The 21,588-nt window shown below is 36.0% G+C and overlaps 1 protein-coding gene across 3 annotated transcripts in view; it reads left to right on the plus strand.

The window, feature by feature from the left end:
- EEA1 (early endosome antigen 1) overlaps nucleotides 1-21,588 on the plus strand; it is a 131,335-nt gene that overhangs the window by 86,500 nt on the left and 23,247 nt on the right. For all 3 annotated transcript variants that reach the window (XM_030856399.2, XM_030856401.2, XM_030856403.2), the window contains 7 exons: nucleotides 4,665-4,868; nucleotides 8,265-8,465; nucleotides 9,827-9,940; nucleotides 12,755-12,910; nucleotides 15,435-15,574; nucleotides 18,979-19,309; nucleotides 20,398-20,499. In XM_030856399.2, the coding sequence (XP_030712259.1) occupies nucleotides 4,665-4,868; nucleotides 8,265-8,465; nucleotides 9,827-9,940; nucleotides 12,755-12,910; nucleotides 15,435-15,574; nucleotides 18,979-19,309; nucleotides 20,398-20,499 (1,248 nt within the window). The remainder of the gene's footprint in view (nucleotides 1-4,664; nucleotides 4,869-8,264; nucleotides 8,466-9,826; nucleotides 9,941-12,754; nucleotides 12,911-15,434; nucleotides 15,575-18,978; nucleotides 19,310-20,397; nucleotides 20,500-21,588) is intronic.

Raw genomic sequence — 21,588 nt, forward strand, 5'->3', positions numbered from 1 at the left:
ATAAAATTATTATGATAGCATAGAGAAGACAGTTATGTAACTCTGATAAAATTTGGAAAAGAGCAGTTACAGAAAATTTCCTTAGAAGGGGCAGTCTGTTGCAAAGTTTGTGTAGATGTTTCTGGGTTGCAAAGATGGTGATAGTGAGTAGTATACTCCAAGTAGAAGTTACAAGGAAAAGAATAGTGAAGCTGGTATGAACGAAACTGTTAGGTTTTGCTGGAGCTTAAAGTGTAACTTAGAGATGAGTTGGAGAAGAGCCCAGAGCATTAGACATGGGTAAGTTTATGGAAGGCCTTTCTATCTATGCTTGAAGATAGAAAGGTATTGAAGGTCTTTAGAAGTGCCATAGCCAGATTTGATTTTTAAATAGATTATTCTCATGGTTTTGTAAAACATGAATTTTGGAGAGAATATTCTGAAACAGGAGATCAGTTAAAAGACTAATATATGCAGTAGTTTAGGTGAAAAATAATGATGGTCCTTTTTTTATCAATTTATTTTTATTTATTATTTTGGGCTGTGTTGGGTCTTCGTTGCTGCACGCGGGCTTCCTCCAGTTGCGGCGAGTGGGGGCTACTCTTCTTTGTGGTGCACGGTCTTCTCATTGCGGTGGCTTCTCTTGTTGCGGAGCACGGGCTCTAGAGTGCCCCGGCTTCAGTAGATGCGGCACGTGGGCTCAGGAGTTGTGGCTTGCAGGCTCTAGAGCGCAGGCTCAGTAGTTGTGGTGGGCAGGCTTAGTTGCTCCGCGGTGTGTGGGATCTTCCCAGACCAGGGCTCGAACCCGTGTCCCCTGCATTGGCAGGCGGATTATTAACCACTGCGCCACCAGGGAAACCTAATAATGATGGTCTTAGTTTAAGCAATTGCTAAAAAATATCATAGGGACAAATATGAATGCTACTTTGGAGGTAGAGTAAATACTACTTTGGAGGTAAAATACTAAATAGTTGTAGGGAATGACAGAGATAGGGAATGGCTTGCAGACTGATAACATTGGGTACATGGTAAATGGAGGTATCATCAGCTGTGTTAATGAACTTGAGAAAGATGGCCAGTGCAGTGAGTTCAGTTTTGGACAAGTCTTGAGGCACCTATGGGATGTATTAATTTAAAAAGCGTGAAGGAGAGGACCATGCTATATATTAGCTGTGAGAGACAGTATTTATGGGGTAAATGGAATTATTACAATAAATGTGATCAACCAGGGAGAGAGTGTAATGAGAAAAACAGACAACTGGTGACACAAGACTTCTGGGAAACACTAACATTTAAGGGATGGATGAGTAGAGGAAGAACAGCTCAAAGAAAGAATGATCAGAGCAATTAAGGAGACCTTGCAGAGTGAAAGCCAAAGGACTAGGGAGAGTCAAAAGTTGGGAGTAAGCAGCAACTTCAAATGTGGGTGTGTGGAGAGGACGCCCAGTATGATAAATGAAAAATATTCATTAGGTTAAGTAGTTAAGAATTAGTGACCTTGTGAAGCATGATTTCATTAAAGTGATAGACATGAATGTCTGATTTTTGATTGATGAGTAAATGAGAGATGAGGGAATGGGGAAAGTAAATATGCATTACTTTTGAAGTTAAAATGTGAATTGCATAAAGACTGGGCAGAAGCTGGAGTGGGACTTGGTCTAGGAAGTGTTTTTGAGAACCAGAGATACCTGAATGTGTTTATAATGTAGGACAAAGGGACTAGTAGAGGGGGAATAATTGAGGATATTGGAGAAGGGGAGGTGACTGAAGGAATAAGGTATTTATAAGCTATGATGTCACTGATACAATGGGTGGTGGTAAATTCAAACTTATCCTGTGAAGGATATCCTTTGAAGAAAGGAGGGTGTGTGTGTGTGTGTGTGTGTGTGTGTGTGTGTGTGTGTGTGTGTATTTAAATATATTTTACTTCATTATTTATTTTTATTGTATAGTTGATTTACAATATTGTGTTAGTTTCAGGTGTACAGCAAAGTGATTTAGTTATACATAAATACATACATATGCATGTGTGTGTGTGTGTATATATATATACATATATTATTTTTCAGATTCTTTCCCTTTACAGTTATTACAAAATATTGAGTATAGTTCCCTGTGCTGTATAGTAGGTCCTTGTTGGTTATCTATTTTACATATAGTAGTGTGTAAATATTTTTGAATTATATATGTCTATGTATAATTTTGTAGGTAAGAGGAAGAAAAGTCATGGTAGGTCATTCCTGAAGATAATATAGCACCGCCCACCCCCCAGGTTAAGTTTGAATAGTAATAGCTGAATGTCTGGTGGACAGAGATTAAGAATTTGGAGATTAAGATTAAGCTTTTAAATGGTTATTTAGGGGAATATTTGAGGATGAGAACCCCACTCAAGTGACAGGAGTGAAAAGATGATTCTGAGTATATAATAGAGGTTGGAGTCTAGAAATTTGTGGTGGCACCAATCTATGGAGGTTTGTGATTTTGCTCTAATAGTGCTTAGAAATGTAGGTGTGGAGAAAGCAGATTGCACCATTGATCTAGGATTGGGTTTTTGTTTGGAGTGGCTGTATTGGAAACTTGGGAGGTAAAAGGAAATGGAGAATTAGATGAAAGAATAGTTAAGGTTAGTTCATATCCATATATGAGGTTCAGGAAGAAAAGCTAGGTGTATGCTAAATATGCTAGAATAAAATTGAGGTTAATGTCTCTTTGACATTGAAGAGCAGAAATGAGGTCATGAAACTGGAAGACAGTCAGGAAGTTGTGGTCACAGAGTAGGATAATTGACATTTTTTTTATCTAGAACAATTTCAGGTGATTACAAGATCCTGCATGTGAGTGATTGAATAGAATGAATAAAGGTCCAGGAATTAAGATGATATGAATGTTGAGGCTGTCCTCTTAATTCTCTATGTATTTTGTATTTCCCAGGAAATTGGCAGAAATTGGGATTGAGAGAAAGACTAAATCAGGTCTCAAGTCTTCAGTGAATGAGGTAGGGATTTATAGATGATAGCAACACAGCATAGAGGGTAGAATAAATGAATACATAATTCCCAAAGCAGCATAAACCTTTTACTTGAGGGAGAGAGTAATGGCAGTGAAGAAATCTAGAAAAAGTCAACCTCTCCTGCTTGCCCAACAGAACAGTCCTTATATATCAGAGAGGGCTGATGGGGAATCAGCATCTGTACAGGGAGCACCAAACTTCAGTTAGACTTGGAAATAGAGTGATAGTTCTAGAAAAAGCTTAGCCCTGGAACTGTGTTTCCAGAAGATGGGTAGAATGTACAGAGAGGGTTCTTTGTGGCAGGAACAGAGGATGAGAGCAGAGAGATATGTTGCTTTTCATCGTTTCGTGACTGAAACTTAAAGGGATGAGAAACATGTTTGAAAGTGACTGATCTTACATTTTTTTTTTTTTTTGCGGTATGCGGGCCTCTCACTGTTGTGGCCTCTCCCGTTGCGGAGCACAGGCTCCGGACGCGCAGGCTCAGCAGCCATGGCTCACGGGCCTAGCCGCTCCGCGGCATGTGGGATCTTCCTGGACCGGGGCACGAACTTGTGTCCCCTGCATCGGCAGGCGGACTCTCAACCACTGCGCCACCAGGGAAGCCCCGATCTCACATATTTTAATATTGGCACACTTCGTTGAGGGTACCAGGGGGTTGCTGGCTCTGTCTCAGGAAGGTGGTGTGGGCTGCTATAAAGTTTGCATAAGGGCTTGGTAGGGCCTTGTTCTGGGTGGAGGCTCTCTGGCTCTCTTAGAATGATTGAGGCAGAGGCAAAGGCTGTGGGTCAGATAGCTCTCAACATTAATGAGTGTTGCTCTGGATGTGGCCTCTTGCATGTGCTCTGTGTAACATGACGGTCCTTGGTGAAGTAAAGAAGAGGGATCCCTTTATGTAGTGACAGAAGAGTCCTATTGGGGTATTGAAATGATCTTTCATGAGTGTATGTGCGTTAGAGTACAGTCACTTACTTTTCTGCTCATTCAGTAAATATCTTAGAACATACAGGTCTTGGATACCTTGATGAATAAAACAGATAAAAATCTTCACCTTCTTGGAGCCTACATTCTTGTGAGGGGGCAGAGGGAGGCACATAAACATGAAAAATAAGTAAATTATTTAGTGTTAGAAGATAAGTGCTATGGAAAGAAAAAATATTCAGGAGAAGGGAGTATTTGGAAAGGCTGCAATTTTAAATGTAATGATCAGGGTAGGTATGATTGAGAAGGTGGCATTTGAGCAAACATTGGAAGGAGAGGGAATGAGCCATGTGACTTTGTGAGGAAGTGTGCCAGGCAGAAGAGACAATTGGTGCGAAGGCTCTGAGGTGGGCATGTGCCTGGTGTGATTAGGAATAATGAGGAGTCCCACATGTCTGAAATGGAGTAAACAAGAGTCGTCGTAGGTGGTGAGGTCAGAGTGTTAGAGTAAGAATGTGGTTAATTGAAGGGGTATTTTGGTTAAATTCTAGTTTATTATCAATAATATAGGTTTATATTGTTAAGTATATAGTTCTAATTATTTAATTAAATTTGCCATGTTAAAATGTAATGATTAGTAAAAAATATGTAAGACTAAGAGTTTGAGTCTTAAAATTTATTTATTATCATTTTGTTTGAGGAATAACTTTTTAAGTTCTCTATCATTAAGGTAGTAGTTTTCAATTCTTTACAGAATGATTTAGAACAAGTACTACGTCAAATTGGTGATAAGGACCAAAAGATCCAGAACCTTGAAGCCTTATTACAGAAGAGTAAAGAAAATATTTCTTTACTAGAAAAGGAAAGAGAAGACCTTTATGCAAAAATTCAGGCTGGTGAGGGAGAGACTGCTGTTCTTAACCAGTTACAAGAAAAAAACCATACATTACAAGAACAAGTAAGCTTGTCAAGTGTATTCTATTTCTAAAATTTACTTTTCAAGTGTATTCTATTTCTAAAATTTACTTTTATCTCTCTAAATCTTACTAAGTGCTTTATCTAAATGATTCTTCTGTTATTTTTAGTACTTTAAAAATTATTATGTATTTCTGACAAATACTATCTTATTTACCTTAGAGGTGGGTTGCTATTGTAGTGAAAATAAGCTAACATGATATGATGAAGGAACTCTCAGTTCATGTCCCAGGATGTAATTTATTACCTGTGATGACCATGAGCAAATCATTTCCCCTTGTTAGCTCATTTGAAAAGTATAGTTAGCTCATATTGAAAAGTTATTAATAATATATACTTGCCTCATGGCATTTTGTGATGTTTTGAAAAAAGTAAATAACAAAATATATTTATAAACTAAAACCACTAATCAAGTGTTAGTTGTTATTATGTATTGGTTAATAACCAGGCTTAGTGGTTCTATATTTTGATATTGTATATGTGTTTGGAATAGCTAATAATAATTTTGGTAAGTTGCCTTATCGTTCTAACATCTATGTGTTAGTTTAAGTGAAACTTATAAAAGTTAGCTTAATACATTTTCAAACTGTAAAGAATTTATAGTCACTTTTTGGAAGAATTGTCCAATAAGAGAATTCTAATTATCTAAATGAGAAAGTATTAAAGTATAAGTAGGTCATATCACTTTTCTAATTTGGGTATTAGAATATGACAACAAATTTTTCCCCCAAATTTCAAAGTTAGCCTAGGTTACCAGTTTTGATGAAGAATTATTTAGACTAGCTTTTATAGTTGAAAGCTGCTCAGTGTTCAGAACTCAGTGTTCAGTATGAGTTTTGATACAGATAAGAAGGAACATGATACCTAAAAGAGACTCAAGTGATGGGGGTGTATTGATAAACATAAAGATTGCTTCCAGGATTATAGAGCTGATAATTTCCCTCATATCTTAAGCTTTTAAATTACCAGCTGCATTGATTTAGTACTCTAATTTTAATGTTGACATGAAACAAAGATGGCTTCTTTTTTTAGGCTTTTATCTTGAACACAGTGTCTGGATTTTAAAAAGGTATCGGTGGGCTTCCCTGGTGGCGCAGTGGTTAAGAACCCACCTGCCAATGCAGGGGACACGGGTTCGAGCCCTGGTCCGGGAAGATCCCACATGCCATGGAGCAGCTAAGCCTGTGCACCACAACTACTAAGCCTGTGCTCTAGAGTCTGTGAGCTACCACTACTGAGCCACGTGCCACAACTACTGAAGCCTGCACACCTAGAGCCCGTGCTCCACAACAAGAGAAGCCACCGCAATGAGAAGCCCATGCACCACAACAAAGACCCAGTGGAACCAAAAATAAATAATAAATAAATTAAAAAATATCATATTAAAAAGGTATTGGCATATCCCAACGATCTGTACTGTTCTAGGGTGTGATGGCTTAGGAGTGAATGTGATTTGAACCTAATAAATTTTTTTTTTTTTGCGGTATGCGGGCCTCTCACTGTTGTGGCCTTTCCTGTTGCAGAGCACAGGCTCCAGATGCACAGGCTCAGCGGCCATGGCTCACGGGCTCAGCCGCTCCACGGCATGTGGGATCTTCCCGGACCGGGGCACGAACCCGTTTCCCCTGCATCGGCAGGCGAACTCTCAACCACTGCGCCACCAGGGAAGCCCTGAACCTAATACATTTTTAAAGGGTGTCAAATTCAAAACCAGGCAGATCCAACTCCTGACCCTAAACGTGGTCCTAAAGTAAATTGCTCGAGGAAATTGGATCCCAAAGATTACAGGATGGAAATTTTGAAGTGTGTTCGTATTCCATTGGAGATATAAGAAGCCCAACTAAAAGAATTGTGGGCTGACTCACATGACAACTTCTTTTCGAAAGGGCTATTTTATCTTGCAGATTTTGAGTTTGGAGGAACTAAGGTGATTGGCAGTGGAAAGAATCAGAACACTTGAAATTCCTTAAAAATTTATTGACTTAAATAATTTTGCCAGGACTTCACTGGTGGCACAGTGGTTAAGAGTCCACTTGCCAATGCAGGGGACATGGGTTCAAGCCCCGGTCCGGGAAGATCCCACATGCCACAGAGCAACTAAGCCTGTGTGCCACACTACTGAGCCTGCACTCTAGAGCCCGTGAGCCACAACTGCTGAGCACTTGTGCCACAACTACTGAAGCCAGCACGCCTAGAGCCCGTGCTCCACAACAAGAGAAGCCACCATAATCAGAGAAGCCTGCGCACTGCAACGAAGAGTAGCCGCCGCTCACCGCAACTTAGAGAAAGCCCGTGGGCAGCAACGAAGACCCAACGGAGCCAAAAATAAATAAATAAAATAATTTTGCCTATGTTACACATAACTTTAAAAAACCCTTTACACTTAAAAAATAAAATATGCTTATGGATATAAAGAAAAAACTATAATAATGGAAATAGAAACTAAAAATTAGAACTAGAGATTAAAAAAAATCTGAAATGAAAATTTCACTCGATGAATGTAATAGATTAAGCAAATGGAAAACAGTATCAGTGACCATTAAGACAAGGTAATTGAAACTGTCCACAATGAAGCACAGAGAGAAAAAAGGCTGGAAAAAAAATGAACAGTGCCTTAATGACCTGTGGGATAGTATCATGTAATCTGGCATACATATAATGAGTGTCAAAGAGTGGGAAGGAGGAAAATATTTATAGAACTAGTGGCTGAAAAAATTGTAAATTTGATTAAAAATATGAAACCACAGATTCAAGAAACTCAATGCATTCTAACCAGAGTACCCCAAAGAAACATCAGATGAATTGGATTTCACCTAAATGAAAAATGAATGTTCTTCAAAAGACACCATTACAAAAATAAAAGCCAAGACAGACTGGGAGAAAATATGTGTAGTACATATATCTGACAATTCAGAAACATCCAGGATATATAAGAAACTCTTATTACTCAATCAGATCAGTGATTGTCTGGGGCCAGAGATGAGCGGAGGGTGGGTACTGAGTGCACAGGAGCATGAGGAAACTTTTGGGGGTAATCGGAATATTCTCTTGCTTGATTGTGGTGATGGTTAAATGAATGTATTTATCAGCTCTCCTCAAACTGTACAATTGAATTGGGTGAATTTTATTACATCTAAATTATAGTTCAGTAGAGTTGGTTTTAAAAATAATAGGAATCTCTGAATTTGATGTTATTCTTATGATTTTGAGAGATTATGTTTACTTATTTTTGGAAAGATGTGAATAATGTTTCTCGAAAAAAAGTTGAGATAATCTATCATAGAGCACTTTAACATTCTCATGGTCCTTAAATTTGGGTTTCTTAGTTCTTGTTACATCATTTATGACCTTCGTAATTAGAGTCTTGCTTATATGGTAGGTAACTCAACTAACAGAGAAGCTGAAGAATCAGTCAGAAAGTCATAAACAAGCCCAGGAGAATTTGCATGACCAGGTGCAAGAGCAGAAGGCACATCTCAGAGCTGCACAAGACCGCGTCCTTTCCCTAGAATCCAGCATTAATGAATTAAGTAGTCAATTAAATGAAAGCAAGGAGAAGGTCTCCCAGCTTGATATACAGGTAATATCGAATTATGTAACTTAATATGAGTTTGCATGAATAAAACACCAATTTTAGGCCATCACATATTTTAAATCGTTTCTCTCTCCCTCCCCACCCCTGCCTTACTTATTAATGGAAAAAAAAATTAGGAATAGGAATTAAATAAAGTTTGTATTTAGACAGTTGTTGAGCCTTCCTGTTTGCCTTTCTCCCTTTCCCTCCGTCTCTTTCTCTCTCTCCCAACAAATTACTCTTCCTGAAACTACCAGATCTTTTCACTTTTTTTTTCATGAAGCCCTTATTATTGTTTCCTAAGTTCAAAGTTGTTTGATATTATTATGCCATTAGATTTCTGTTACATATATTTGAATTATTTTGAATTTTATTTTTTAAAAGGTTTGGTTAAAAAAAAACTTTAGGGAATTCCCTGGTGGTCCAGTGGTCAGGACATGGCACTTTCACTGCTGAGGGCCCAGCTTCAACCCCTGGCTGGGGAACTAAGATCCCGCAAGCCTCGAGCACGGCCAAAAAACAAAACAAAACAAAAAACCCAACTTTGTATGGTACCATTATGTATTGTTTTTTTTTTTTTTTTTTTTGCGGTACGCGGGCCTCTCACTGTTGTGGCCTCTCCCGTTGCGGAGCACAGGCTCCGGACGCGCGGGCTCAGCGTCCATGGCTCACGGGCCCAGCCTCTCTGCAGCATGTGGGATCTTCCCGGACTGGGGCACGAACCTGTGTCCCCTGTATTGGCAGGCAGACTCAACCACTGTGCCACCAGGGAAGCGCCCATTATGTATTTTAATGTGTTTACTTTCAGAGGCCAGTATGGAAGCCTTGCTCAGTGAGTCAGTCATGGTGTGGAAATTAAGACATATTCCTTTTTTCATTCTCATCATTGGTTTTTTATTCTATACTATAGTAGAGAAAGTTATAGAAACATTTCTAAGCCTTAATTTTCTTTATTTGAGGAGAATAATTCCATTGAAAATCAGAAATGATATAATAAAATAACAAGTATACTATTAGAATTTGGAAAAAGAGGATACATATTTCTTTTGAAAATATATTTGTTAGATGAGTTAAAGATAATTCAATATGTGGATGTCCAATTTTAGAGAGGGGGAAGTGTTTTGCTGTTATATAGGGGCATCTTTTTATCATTTTATCATTTATTCAAGCATTATTAGGAGTATTCTCTCCTACTCATTCCTGTTTGGGGAATTATCACATACTTATTTTTTAATGTCTAAATCTTTATGTTTTCTGGCAAAAGATTTAATTTTTTAAAATTATTTAGTGACAAAAGTAATGTACAGTCAAGCAAGGGGAAATCAAGAAGTAAATAGAAATTAAATGACTTGTAAATTTTGTTACAGATTAAAGCCAAAACTGAATTATTGCTGTCAGCAGAAGCAGCAAAAACTGCTCAAAGAGCAGATCTTCAGAATCATTTGGACACAGCCCAAAACGCATTACAAGATAAACAGCAGGTAGGAGAACCTGATGCAATTTCTTACCATAACCTAATGTTTTGGTAGATAAATTAACTGGAAACATGTAAAAATGATACTCAGTTTTATATAATATTGTGATTGACCTGCTTATTCTCCTTAATTTCTCCCTGAGTTCAGAACCAGTTGAGTGGTAGATGCAAGAGTCAGACAGATGGAGATAAAAGTATCATCTTTGGGAATTCCCTGGCAGTCCAGTGGTTAGAACTTGGTACTTTTACCGTGGTGGCCCGGGTTTAATCCCTGGTTGGGGAACTACGAATTCCACAAGACAAGAGGTGTGGCAAAAAAACAAAAACAAAAAACATCTTTTTTTTTTTTGCAGTACGCGGCTTCTCACTCTTGTGGCCTCTCCCATTGCGGAGCACAGGCTCCAGACGCACAGGCTCAGCGGCCATGGCTCGCGGGCCCAAGCCGCTCTGCGGCATGTGGGATCTTTCCTGACCTGGGCACGAACCCGCGTCCCCTGCATCGGCAGGCGGACTCTCAACCACTGCGCCACCAGGGAAGCCCCATCTTTGCTTTTGATAAAGCTCGACTTGTGCAGCTATGGTTGAGCTTCTTAATATTGTATTTCTCCCATAACATAGACCTTGGTGTGGAGCTGAAATGTTTACTCCTAATTGTTGAATTGTTGCTTCATCCCATCAAGTGCCAATGACTGGGGAAGAGACAGATTTCCACACCTGTTTTAAGTAGGTAATCAGGCTGTGACCCAGGTATACTTCCTACTTGGAAGCAGGAAAAGAGCACCATGTATTCCATCTCAATAGTAAGAGTTACTCTCTTTTCTTGGGGGTAGGAGTAAGTAGGGCTGGAAAGCATACACAAGTTACTCTTCTCAACACTTCTGGTAGAATAAAAGCTTCCTCCTTTAGGGCCAAGCTCAAAATGCTGGTAGATTTTTCTTACCTTTGACCAGGTAGGAATTTTTAAAGTTTACTTTTTGCTTGAGAAGTAAATACTGGTTGTTGGTCCAAACAGTTTTTAAACAATATAGTAGTGTCTGAAGTTAACAAAACAAAATGATTTTCTATATTAACCCTTAACCCCAATCCGTCTTTTCTCCTTATATGGAAATTTTGCTTTTAAATTTGGTATGTATCCTTCCAGACATATATAAACATTGAACAAAAATATATGTGTGTGTGTATATACACATACACAGATCTTTTTGTTTTATACATATACTATCATTATATATGTTGTTCTGCAGCTTGCTTTTTACTTTATATTGTTATTTACATTATTGCTAAACACATCTGGAAAGTATTTTCTAAGTATTAGGTCAGTGCCAGGAACTATAGTGGAAAAAGTATTTATAAGAATAACCACATAAAAGTTTAAAATTTACCTGCCAAAAATATTACAAAATTCTAAAGCAAGTAGCAAAAGAATAAAACATTTTCTGAAGTATGTCTGATGAAGGGCTAATATTGTTGATGTTTAAAACACTTTTACATAAGAAATAAGTGACTAAAAACAAAAGTAAATGATCAAAACTATATTAGCAAATCCTCAAGTTCATTAAGAACCAATTGCAAATTAAGACAATAATGGAATATGCCTTTATTAAGGTAAAATGTTTGTAAGTGTTTAACACTGGAAGGATTGGACATGGTGTAGAAGAACAAGCCACTTCCATACCTTGCTTGCGATAGTATACATTAGTTGAACCTTTTGATGGTGGTAGGGGAAGCTGGTTGGCAATATATTTATTTTAAGACCTTTAGGATTTTTCATATTCATTAGCTCACTTTTAGTCCTTTACCCTAAGGGAATAATCGTAGTTTTAAGCATGCTGTTAGCATATCTGCAGAAAGGTTTGTAGCAATCTAAGAATATAAAATAGGACATTTGGCAAAAAATGGTCTCTATTGATAAAATAGAAATTTACGCAGTCATGTATAATGATATTTTAGAAAATAATGTCACAGTTTCATGACGCATTGTTATGTAAAAACAAAGGAGGTTAGGGCTTCCCTGGTGGCGCAGTGGTTGAGAGTCTGCCTGCTGATGCAGGGGACATGGGTTTGTGCCCCGGTCCGGGAAGATCCCACATGCCGCAGAGCGGCTGGGCCCGTGAGCCATGGCCACTGAGCCTGCGCGTCCGGAACCTATGCTCCGCAACAGGAGAGGCCACAGCAGTGAGAGGTCCGCGTACCGCAAAAAAACCCACAAAACAACAACAAAAAAAACAAAGGAGGGTACAGTAAAACAGTATGTAAAGCGACCTCCTTTATTTTAAAAGTACAAATCAAAAAATAGAAACTAACATACAGAAAAGACTAGAAGGAAAGTTATGAAAAAATAGTAATTATCTGTGGGTAGTGGATTTACTAGTAATTTTTATTTTGTTTTTTTCTGTGCAACTAGATATTCCCAATGAATTGCTCAAGTTTTATAATGTAATCCCTGTAATTAAAAAATTATATTAAAAAATGGTGTTTTGAACATTGAAAACATTTAATTATAGTATAAAAGTGTTGTTTTATTATTAGCCTGTTTAATATTCTGTTGTATCTTTTGGCTCCTAAAATAACTCTTCCTAGAAAAAGTTATTGAGCTCTTATGTATGTAAACGTAGTATCTCAGACTATGTACAACTTCAGTTCAGGTCCTTTACATTGGTGGGTAAATATAACCTCTGATATATTATTAGACTTATCTATGGTCTTACTCACAATAGTTTCTTAAATAAAGTTAGAGTTTTCTACTTTACTTTGAACAAACATTTGGGCATTACAGCAAAGTAAACCTTACCAAAGTTATCTTTAATTGTATTTTTTATAGGAGTTAAATAAGATCACTACTCAGTTGGATCAGGTCACTACAAAGTTGCAGGATAAGCAAGAACATTGCAGTCAGCTGGAAAGTCATCTTAAAGAATATAAAGAGAAACACCTCTCTTTAGAACAGAAAACTGAAGAACTGGAATGTCAAATTAAGGTTTGTATAAAGGAAACTGTGGCCATATTTTCTACTGCTGTAGCAATGGAAATTGATGACCTAGAAGGAATCAAAGATTTTAAATTTGCAAACAAGTGTGAAGTTGTGATATACCAGTTTAAAAAATTACTTGTAGTTTTTTCATGTCTTAATTTTGGATTCCACCTTTACTTTTAATTTCTTCACTAATGGATGGCTTTTACAAATAGCAGTTTACATATATACGGGTTGCATTGTAATGTGTAAGTGTTTTAAAGAGACAACCAACCAAGGATCTACTCTAATTACAAGGAACTTAGTTTTTTATTGTTGTGAAGTCTCTTCTGCCCTATCATTCCTGTCTCCTTCCCTCCTTATTCCAATGTAATATTCAGGTATGGTATATTTCTTCCTTTTTTTACATTTTACATTTATACCCTTTGGATTTTGTTTCTAATTTAATATTATTAAAACTATTATAATTTACATTATGGTAAATTGCTTCTTTCTTTAACACAACTTCAAGTGAAAGTATTGATTTATACTAAAGAGATTAAATGACTGACTACACATATTAGAGAAGGATTTGACCTGAGTCCTTTGTCCTTTAAATTAGAACTTCTGTAAGTTAAAGAAAAATTTCTCAAGTTACTATATATGTAACTTATACCTTCACAGTCAGATGAAGCACTTCTGTACAATTATAGAATCATGGGCTATGTATATTTCTATATGTGCATCTATAGCAATATAACATGGAAGAAGAAAATTACATTTACAATTCTATTTGTGGGTTCCCTTTTCTTTATGGTCAGTGATAATGGTATGATCAATTACATAATGTAATGGTTGAAAAGAACAGAAAAACTTTATTTTGGTCTTTTTTTTAAGATGAAAGGCATCTAATGAGAATTCTATTTGAGTATCTTTTAAAAATAGTTATTTAGGGACTTCTCTGGTGGTACAGTGGTTAAGACTCCATGCTTCCACTGCAGGGCAGGTACGCGTTTGATCCCTGGTCAAGGAACTAAGATCCCGCATGCCTCGTGGCGTGCCCCCCCCCCCAAAAAAGATATTTAGAACCACTAGTGTCTATTGTGATCCATGACAATGTCGGATATTTAACATTTTGTAATTATTATTTTAGGAAGTATTCCACCTGTTTTATATATATATGTGTGTGTTTGTGTATATATGTAGTTAATAGAATTAACATAGTTACATTGAATATCCAGTGTAAGTGTTGAGTAACAGCCACGGGTACCTAAATTGCCTTATAAAATAGTATGCAAAATTTTTACAACTATACAAGAAAAGCATTGCTTATAGATGTTTAAACTATATATTTAACAGTTTGATTTTGTAACTTCGTAAAAATACATACAGTTATATGTATATGTATGAAATAGAAGCCATAGTGTGAAGAATAATAATCTCTAGACCAAGAGATTAAAGAAGCAAAATCAGAAGTTTAATTGGCTTTATATTTAGGGTCAATAGGTGTTAATGAGAAGGATGACATGACAACTCCATTTTAGTTTTGAATATTTATAATTATATAACAGTGTTGTAAGCTGAATATAAAGGATTATATATTTTATTTATTTATTTTAAAATAAATTTACTTATTTTTGGCTGCATTGGGTCTTCGTTGCTGCGTGCAGGCTTTCTCTAGTTGTGGCGAGCGGGAGCTACTCTTTGTTGCGGTGTGCGTGCTTCTCATTGTGGTGGCTTCTCTTATTGCAGAGCACGGGCTCTAGGTGTGCAGGCTCAGTAGTTGTGGCTCGTGGGCTGTAGAGCACAGGTTTAGTAGTTGTAGCGCACGGACTTAGTTGCTCCGTGGCATGTGGGATCTTCCCAGACCAGGGCTTGAACCCGTGTCTCCTGCATTGGCAGGCAGATTCTTAACCGCTGCTCTACCAGGGAAGTCCCAGGATTATATATTTTAAGTGGGCCCATGTGTGAACCTGTTACTTAGTTTTTTCATACTTGAGTTAATAACTTTTACTCAAGTAATAAATATAATTAAATTTATTCTCTTATTCAGAGTTCATTTTATTTATTTATTTAATTTTTTAATTAATTAATTTTTTTTTGTGGTATGCGGGCCTCTCACTGCTGTGGCCTCTCCTGTTGCGGAGCATAGGCTCCGGACGCACAGGCTCAGCGGCCATGGCTCACGGGCCCAGCTGCTCCGCGGCATGTGGGATCTTCCCGGACCAGGGCACGAACCCATGTCCCCTGCATCGGCAGGCGGACTCTCAACCACTGCGCCACCAGGGAAGCCCCAGAGTTCATTTTAAAAAGTGAAAACTTAGTGACTGCCTGTCATATATAAAGCCAGCTGCTAGGTCTTCTGAAAGATTCCAAGATAAATGGCTTCTTTATTCAGTGATGGCTTCAGAATGTGTTTTTTATTATAACATAAATATTTTTGGTTATTTTTGTGTGTTATGTCAACACTAATTTGAGTGTAAATAAATGTTATAATGTTTAATAGATAGATAATCGTTGACATTAAAATGGTTTTATATTTCTGCCATAGAAACTGGAAGCTGATACTCTTGAAGTTAAAGCAAACAAGGAGCAAGCTTTGCAGGATCTACAAGAGCAAAGACAGCTGAACACAGATTTAGAACTTAGAGCCACAGAATTGAGTAAACAACTTGAAAAGGAGAAAGAAACGTAAGCTAAACTACTTAAGGGAGAGGATTATAAACTAAGTTTCATAAGATTTCAATTTTGCTATCACAGTGCTTAAAGATTTATTTGATTCTATCAACTACTGATATTAATGTGAATGAAAAATAAAGCCATCACAGTATGGTTAAATAGGAGGGCTTGTGACCAGTCACATTTCAGTAGACTTTGTCTTTAAAGGCCAAATACACCACTCTGACAGTTGGCAGACTGGATCTGTGTCAGGATGGTGAGGGTTTTTGACTCTCAGTAGTAAAGCTGGAAGCTGAGAGCCTGGGAAAGTTATTCAGTACCTTTCAGGGAAATGAAATAAAACCCATCAAAGTTGATGATAGTAAATTGTTTTATACCTTCATGGTTTCATCCTTGTTTTGGGAGTGATGACAAAATGTTTTTGTTCTCACAGCTAGTAAATTGGGTCCTGACATTGTGAACTTGAGGATATACAGATGCATTTTGTGCCTCAAGTGGCATTTCTTCTCTTAACATCGTCGTTTCCAGTGCCTAGGTATTTGGGGAGTACATCTGATCCTTTGTATCACCCACTGAGTGATTTGTCACCTCTGGAACCCAGTCATGTGTCTGTGAAGATGACCTTTGAGTTGGTTCTTGTTCTCTTTCCCAAGGCCCGCTATGGGCCCAGTGTTTCTTTCCATTTCTACTGAGGTTTTAAAAATTTTTGCCTTTATACTTTATGCAAACATTTCTTATGTGGGGTCCTGCATTTCTAGAGAACTGCCTAAGAAAGAAGGGCTGGGTAAACACATCTGAGGTTTGACTAAACCTCACCCCTGGTCATAGGACTCAGCCCAGATAACAGGGTACAGAGCTCCACTTTCTCAAGGGCCACCTTCACTCTGCATGCAACTCTTTCCCTCCAAATTCCATCTTATAATGTATTTTCATTACTCTGCGGTTTAATGTATTTTCAAATATCCTTTGTGATTTCTTTGATTTACAGGTTACTTAGGAGTATATTGTTTACTTTTCAAATATTTAGGACCCTTCTAGATATCTTACTGTTATTCATTTCTAATTTAATTCCATTTTGGTAGGAGAACATACTCAGTAAAATTCAGACATTTCAAATTTTCATTTAGGGCACAGTGTATGGTTTATCTTGGTTAAGTTTCCATGTACACATATATGTGTTTTTGGGTAAAGTGTTCTATAAATATCAGTTAGGTTAAGGTGGTTGATAATGTTGTTCTAATCTTCTATATCCTTGCCAATTTTTTTCTCTGGTCATTTCTGTCAGTTTCTGAGAAAGGGATGTTAAGGTTTCCCAGATTGTGGATTTATTTATTACTTCCTTAAGTGACTTTGAAAAAAATAAACTAAGTTTTATAGTCACTATGCAAGGCTTTATTTCTTTTTTTTTTGTACTAAAGAATTTTTTATTATTTTTATGTCTAGAGGTTTGTCATGAAATGTAAAGCCACTAATTTAAAATATTTAATGAGATATGTCTCAAAGGGTTTTAGTGTAATAGAAAACAGGCATATTTAAAATAAAATTCTGTATGTATTTGTGTGATATATATATACAAGTTTCAATATAAATAGGGATCTACTATTAACTTTTTTACATAATAGAGAGCTGGTATAGATAAAGATAGATATCAAAACTGACTTTTTTTTTTTACATCTTTATTGGAGTATAATTGCTTTACAATGGTGTGTTAGTTTCTGCTTTATAACAAAGTGAATCAGTTATACATATACATATGTTCCCATATCTCTTCCCTCTTGCGTCTCCCTCCCACTCTCCCTATCTCCCCCCACTAGGTGGTCACAAAGCACCGAGCTATCTCCCTGTGCTATGCGGCTGCTTCCCACTAGCTATCTGTTTTACGTTTGGTAGTGTATATATGTCCATGCCACTCTCTCACTTTGTCACAGCTTACCCTTCCCCCTCCCCATGTCCTCAAGTGCATTCTCTAGTAGGTCTGTGGCTTTATTCCCATTTTACCCCTTAGGTTCTTCATGACATTTTTTGTTTTTTTCTTAGATTTCATATATATATGTTAGCATATGGTATTTGTGCAAGCCTTTATTTCTGTTTGCTTTCTTTGATTCACATAGTCTTATGATTTTATAATAATTACTTATGGAAAAGTTAAGTAGCATAGTAAATATATCAAGTCCCAGTTTTAGGGTTGCTTGACAGGGATTTTAACTATATTAAATGGTAAAGTAATATTAGTACAATGACTTTTCTATTTAGACCTTTAAAAATCCACAAGGTACAGGATCCTGTGAATGTGCCTTCATATGTTCTAGCTACTTTTTTTAAAGTAAAAGTAAGTTTCTGGGACTAAAAGTTAGAAAACTTCAAGGTATAGATGCAGTTCTGGTATTGTTTTAATACCCAACTTCAATTATGTGGCTGGTACATTTTTTAATAACCTCTCTTTAACATATTGTTGAATTTATAATAAAGTACATTGATAGTAAAGTACATTGGAAATAGTATGCATTCTAGAAATATTACTTTGCACTTGGTTTCATTTGCACTTTAAAAAATGGTTGATCTTTAATGTGTTCTTTTCTTTTGATATGTAATATGCATAACTTTATTCATTTTATGAAAGCAAAGTCTTTAGTTTAACTTTCTTAAACTTGAATGAATATCTTCATTTCCTCATTTAAATGAGGAATTATGAATGAATATCTTCATTCATAAAAATGAATATCTTCATTTCCTCATTCTTATAACTTTTTTTTTCCTGTTTTAAAAAATTGAAGTATAGTTGATTTACAATATCATGTTAGTTTCAGGTTCTTGTAACTTTTTAATTCATTCCGGTGTAGAAAACTTATATTAAATGATAACAAATCTTTTATATAATCTGCTAGGCTCTAGGATTAAAGTAAATCTTTTGTCTTTCCTCCATGTTTGAAATGAAATATTTCTTCTATTTTTTAACTTTATTTTTCCTGGTTATCTTATGTGTTTTCAAGTTTAAGACCTGGCAAACACATAATGTGTTTTAGTTTTTCAAGGAAAGAGGCAGAGTTCTGTGCATGGGGGCTAATGTAATAAATAGGTTCTTTAGGGCACATGGGAAAACATTTCTGGCTGTCATACACTAGAGGGTTTGCTGTTTGCACAGATTTATTTGGTGATACATTGTGGTCAACAAGACTGGATTAAGTCATGGGCTTAGATGGTCTTGGCTTTACCACTAATTTATTTGACTTGAGGAAAATCATCTTCATCTGTTAAATCATTGGATCAGATGTTCTAAGGCATTTTTCAGTTGTGCGGTTTTATGATATTAAATTATTGTTTTTACTTCTTAACTACACAAGAAAGTTTTAAAACTCAATAATTTATTTGAATGGTAAATTATGCATTATTAAAGAAATTGTTTCTTAAATATTTAGAGTATCCAATGCAAAGTTGGATCTACAGAAGAAATCTGAAGCGCTTGAAAATATTAAGCAAATGCTTAACAAGCAAGAAGAAGAAAAAAAAGTCCTTAAACAAGAAATTGAAAATTTAAGTCAAGATGCAAAGATGCAGTACAAGGAATTGAATAACAAAGTTCACACAGCAGTAACAGAACTACAAAAAGTGAAGATGGAGAAAGAAACTCTAGTAGCAGAGCTTTCTGCAGCAAAAGAGAAATTATCAGAAGTTTCTGATTCTTTGAAGAACTCCAAAAGTGAATTTGAAAAGGAAAACCAGAAAGGAAAAGCTGCTGTATTAGATTTGGTTAGTTGTTTATGTTTACTGTCTTAGGTAGAAGTGATTTTTATTTAAAATGTAGTGACTTTTCTGCTTAATTCACTGTTGACTTTTCACCCTGCATTTAAGTGATTTTAAGTGTTCTTAGAGGAAAGGAATTGGGATTACTTAACCTGAGAAAAAGATATTGGTGTTTGTGTGTGTGATTTTCCAATGGCCCAGAAAATTTTCAGTTGAGTATATAGTTTTTCTCTATTCTGGGTCTGGTGCTAGATTTGGGAAAGACTACAGCATGTTTGTCCTCAGGGACACTTCCACAGAGAATATAGCTACTAGTTGAAATGTTTTTCACTTGACTATAAAAAAAAAGAAAGAAGACCAGAAAGATCTAAATGATTTTTAACTCTGGTGCTATAAGCTTTCTTAATTCTTCATTCAATTTTCTAAAACTCTAGATAATACCATGTCTTAGAGATACTGTAAAAAATATTTAAACTATAGAGAAAAAAAATCTGAGTCTCAGGAAATGTGTAAAGAGGAATGTATTCTCAGAAATATTTTGACCCAGAATAACAGCAAAAGTAAAATTCTTTTGTTCTCAATATGAAGGTCAGTGAAAGTGTTGAGTACCATAAAAAACATGATTTTCGTATGTTGTTTTTATGTTCCTTTCTGTTTGGAGGAAACATCTTCTATCTGTATATGTTCCCACTTAAGTTATATGTAATTATTTTTATTTGTTGTTTCAATACTTTAAAAAAATTTGCTTCCATTTTTTGAAGCCCATTATTCTACTTTTAAAATAGTATAAGTTAATTAATTCTGTGACATAAAAATGTGGTTTCCAAAGTATTCTAAAATCTTGTCTAAATATTATCTAAAGTATTTATTGTGACTATTGGTTGATAATAGAAACTCTTAGCCTTTTCCTCTCCCTCCCCATTTACTGCTATAATATTTGCCTGTTTTTATTATTGAAATGGATGATTTTGTCCCATCTTAAATCATCAGTGATTCTGGTTTATTTCCTTGCGTGGATCTTACTGAGATTGTAAACCAAAATTCTTAAATTCACTACAAATATTTTCTGCATAATGTAGTTTCCATTTTTTTAGGAGAAAACGTGCAAAGAATTAAAGCAGCAACTTCAAGTACAGACAGAAAGCACGCATAAGGAACAGAATGAACTGAAAAAGTCACTTGAAAAAGAGAAGGAGGTAAGATTTTTTTTCTATAACAAAAAATATGTAAAGCATAATAAGGTCTTTATATTTTCAAAATATTTTCACAATACTTAAGTCAAAAGAAGGTTTTTTCATTTGTGTTCTACCTACTACTAAAAAGTTTCAAGCTAGTTTAATAAAAGGCCCAAAATAAAAGATTATTATTAATAAAGGTAGAAAATTGGGTCAACTAACTGTAGAGTTATAATTAGATAATCTAGATTAAGGAACATTACTATGGATAAAAAGAGTCTTAATAGATTTTCCATAGAAATGACATTTTAAGGGCTCTTTATTTCATGGACATTTATATTAATGGCATATTTGATAATGGTTTTATAACAATTCAGAGATTTTTCTATGATTAATGCTTCTTTTGTTCTCCATCAAAACAAACAAGCAAATGAGGAAATAAATGGGTATAATATATATTGTTATTCTCTGAAGACATACCTCTAGCAGCTAGAGTCCAGGCATGTAGCTTTCTAGAGATCAGATTTGATAAAGCAGCAAAACATGGTCCTGACAAGTCTTTAGTGCGATTGTGTTCTGGTTGTTGATTGAAAGAAGACACCTGTGCTTTATATGCCAGCCATGTAAGTGGCAAAATTATAGAGGTTTAATACCCAAGCTGTGAATCCAGATTGTGCAAATTTATATCCTGACTGTGCCAATTATTAGCTATGCTGTCTTGCCTTGCCTTCTTAGGCAGATGACTTGATCTCTCTGTGCTCCAGTTTCCTCAGCAGTAAGATGGGGCTAATAGTAGAATCTGTGTCATAGACTTATTGCGAGAAATAAATGGGTTAATATATTTCAAAGTGCTCAGAATACCAGCTGTAACAAAATAAATGGTCAAATGTTAGCTATTACTTTATTATTGGTTATCATAACATAATCATTATTAACACTACCTGACTCCTGTTTTGCACAAAAATATTTCCGTTTGTATTGGAGATAAGCTGAAGCATCCATATATAGCACTGAAACTTTTTCAAAAGTAACTTTGAATGGTCAGATGCTCAAATTAGGTTCTTAATGAAATATGCATAAAATATGTAAACATTACTTTGGTTGGACGGG

The sequence above is a fragment of the Globicephala melas genome, chromosome 10 (genome assembly GCF_963455315.2).
Source record: "Globicephala melas chromosome 10, mGloMel1.2, whole genome shotgun sequence".
Lineage (NCBI taxonomy): Eukaryota > Metazoa > Chordata > Mammalia > Artiodactyla > Delphinidae > Globicephala > Globicephala melas.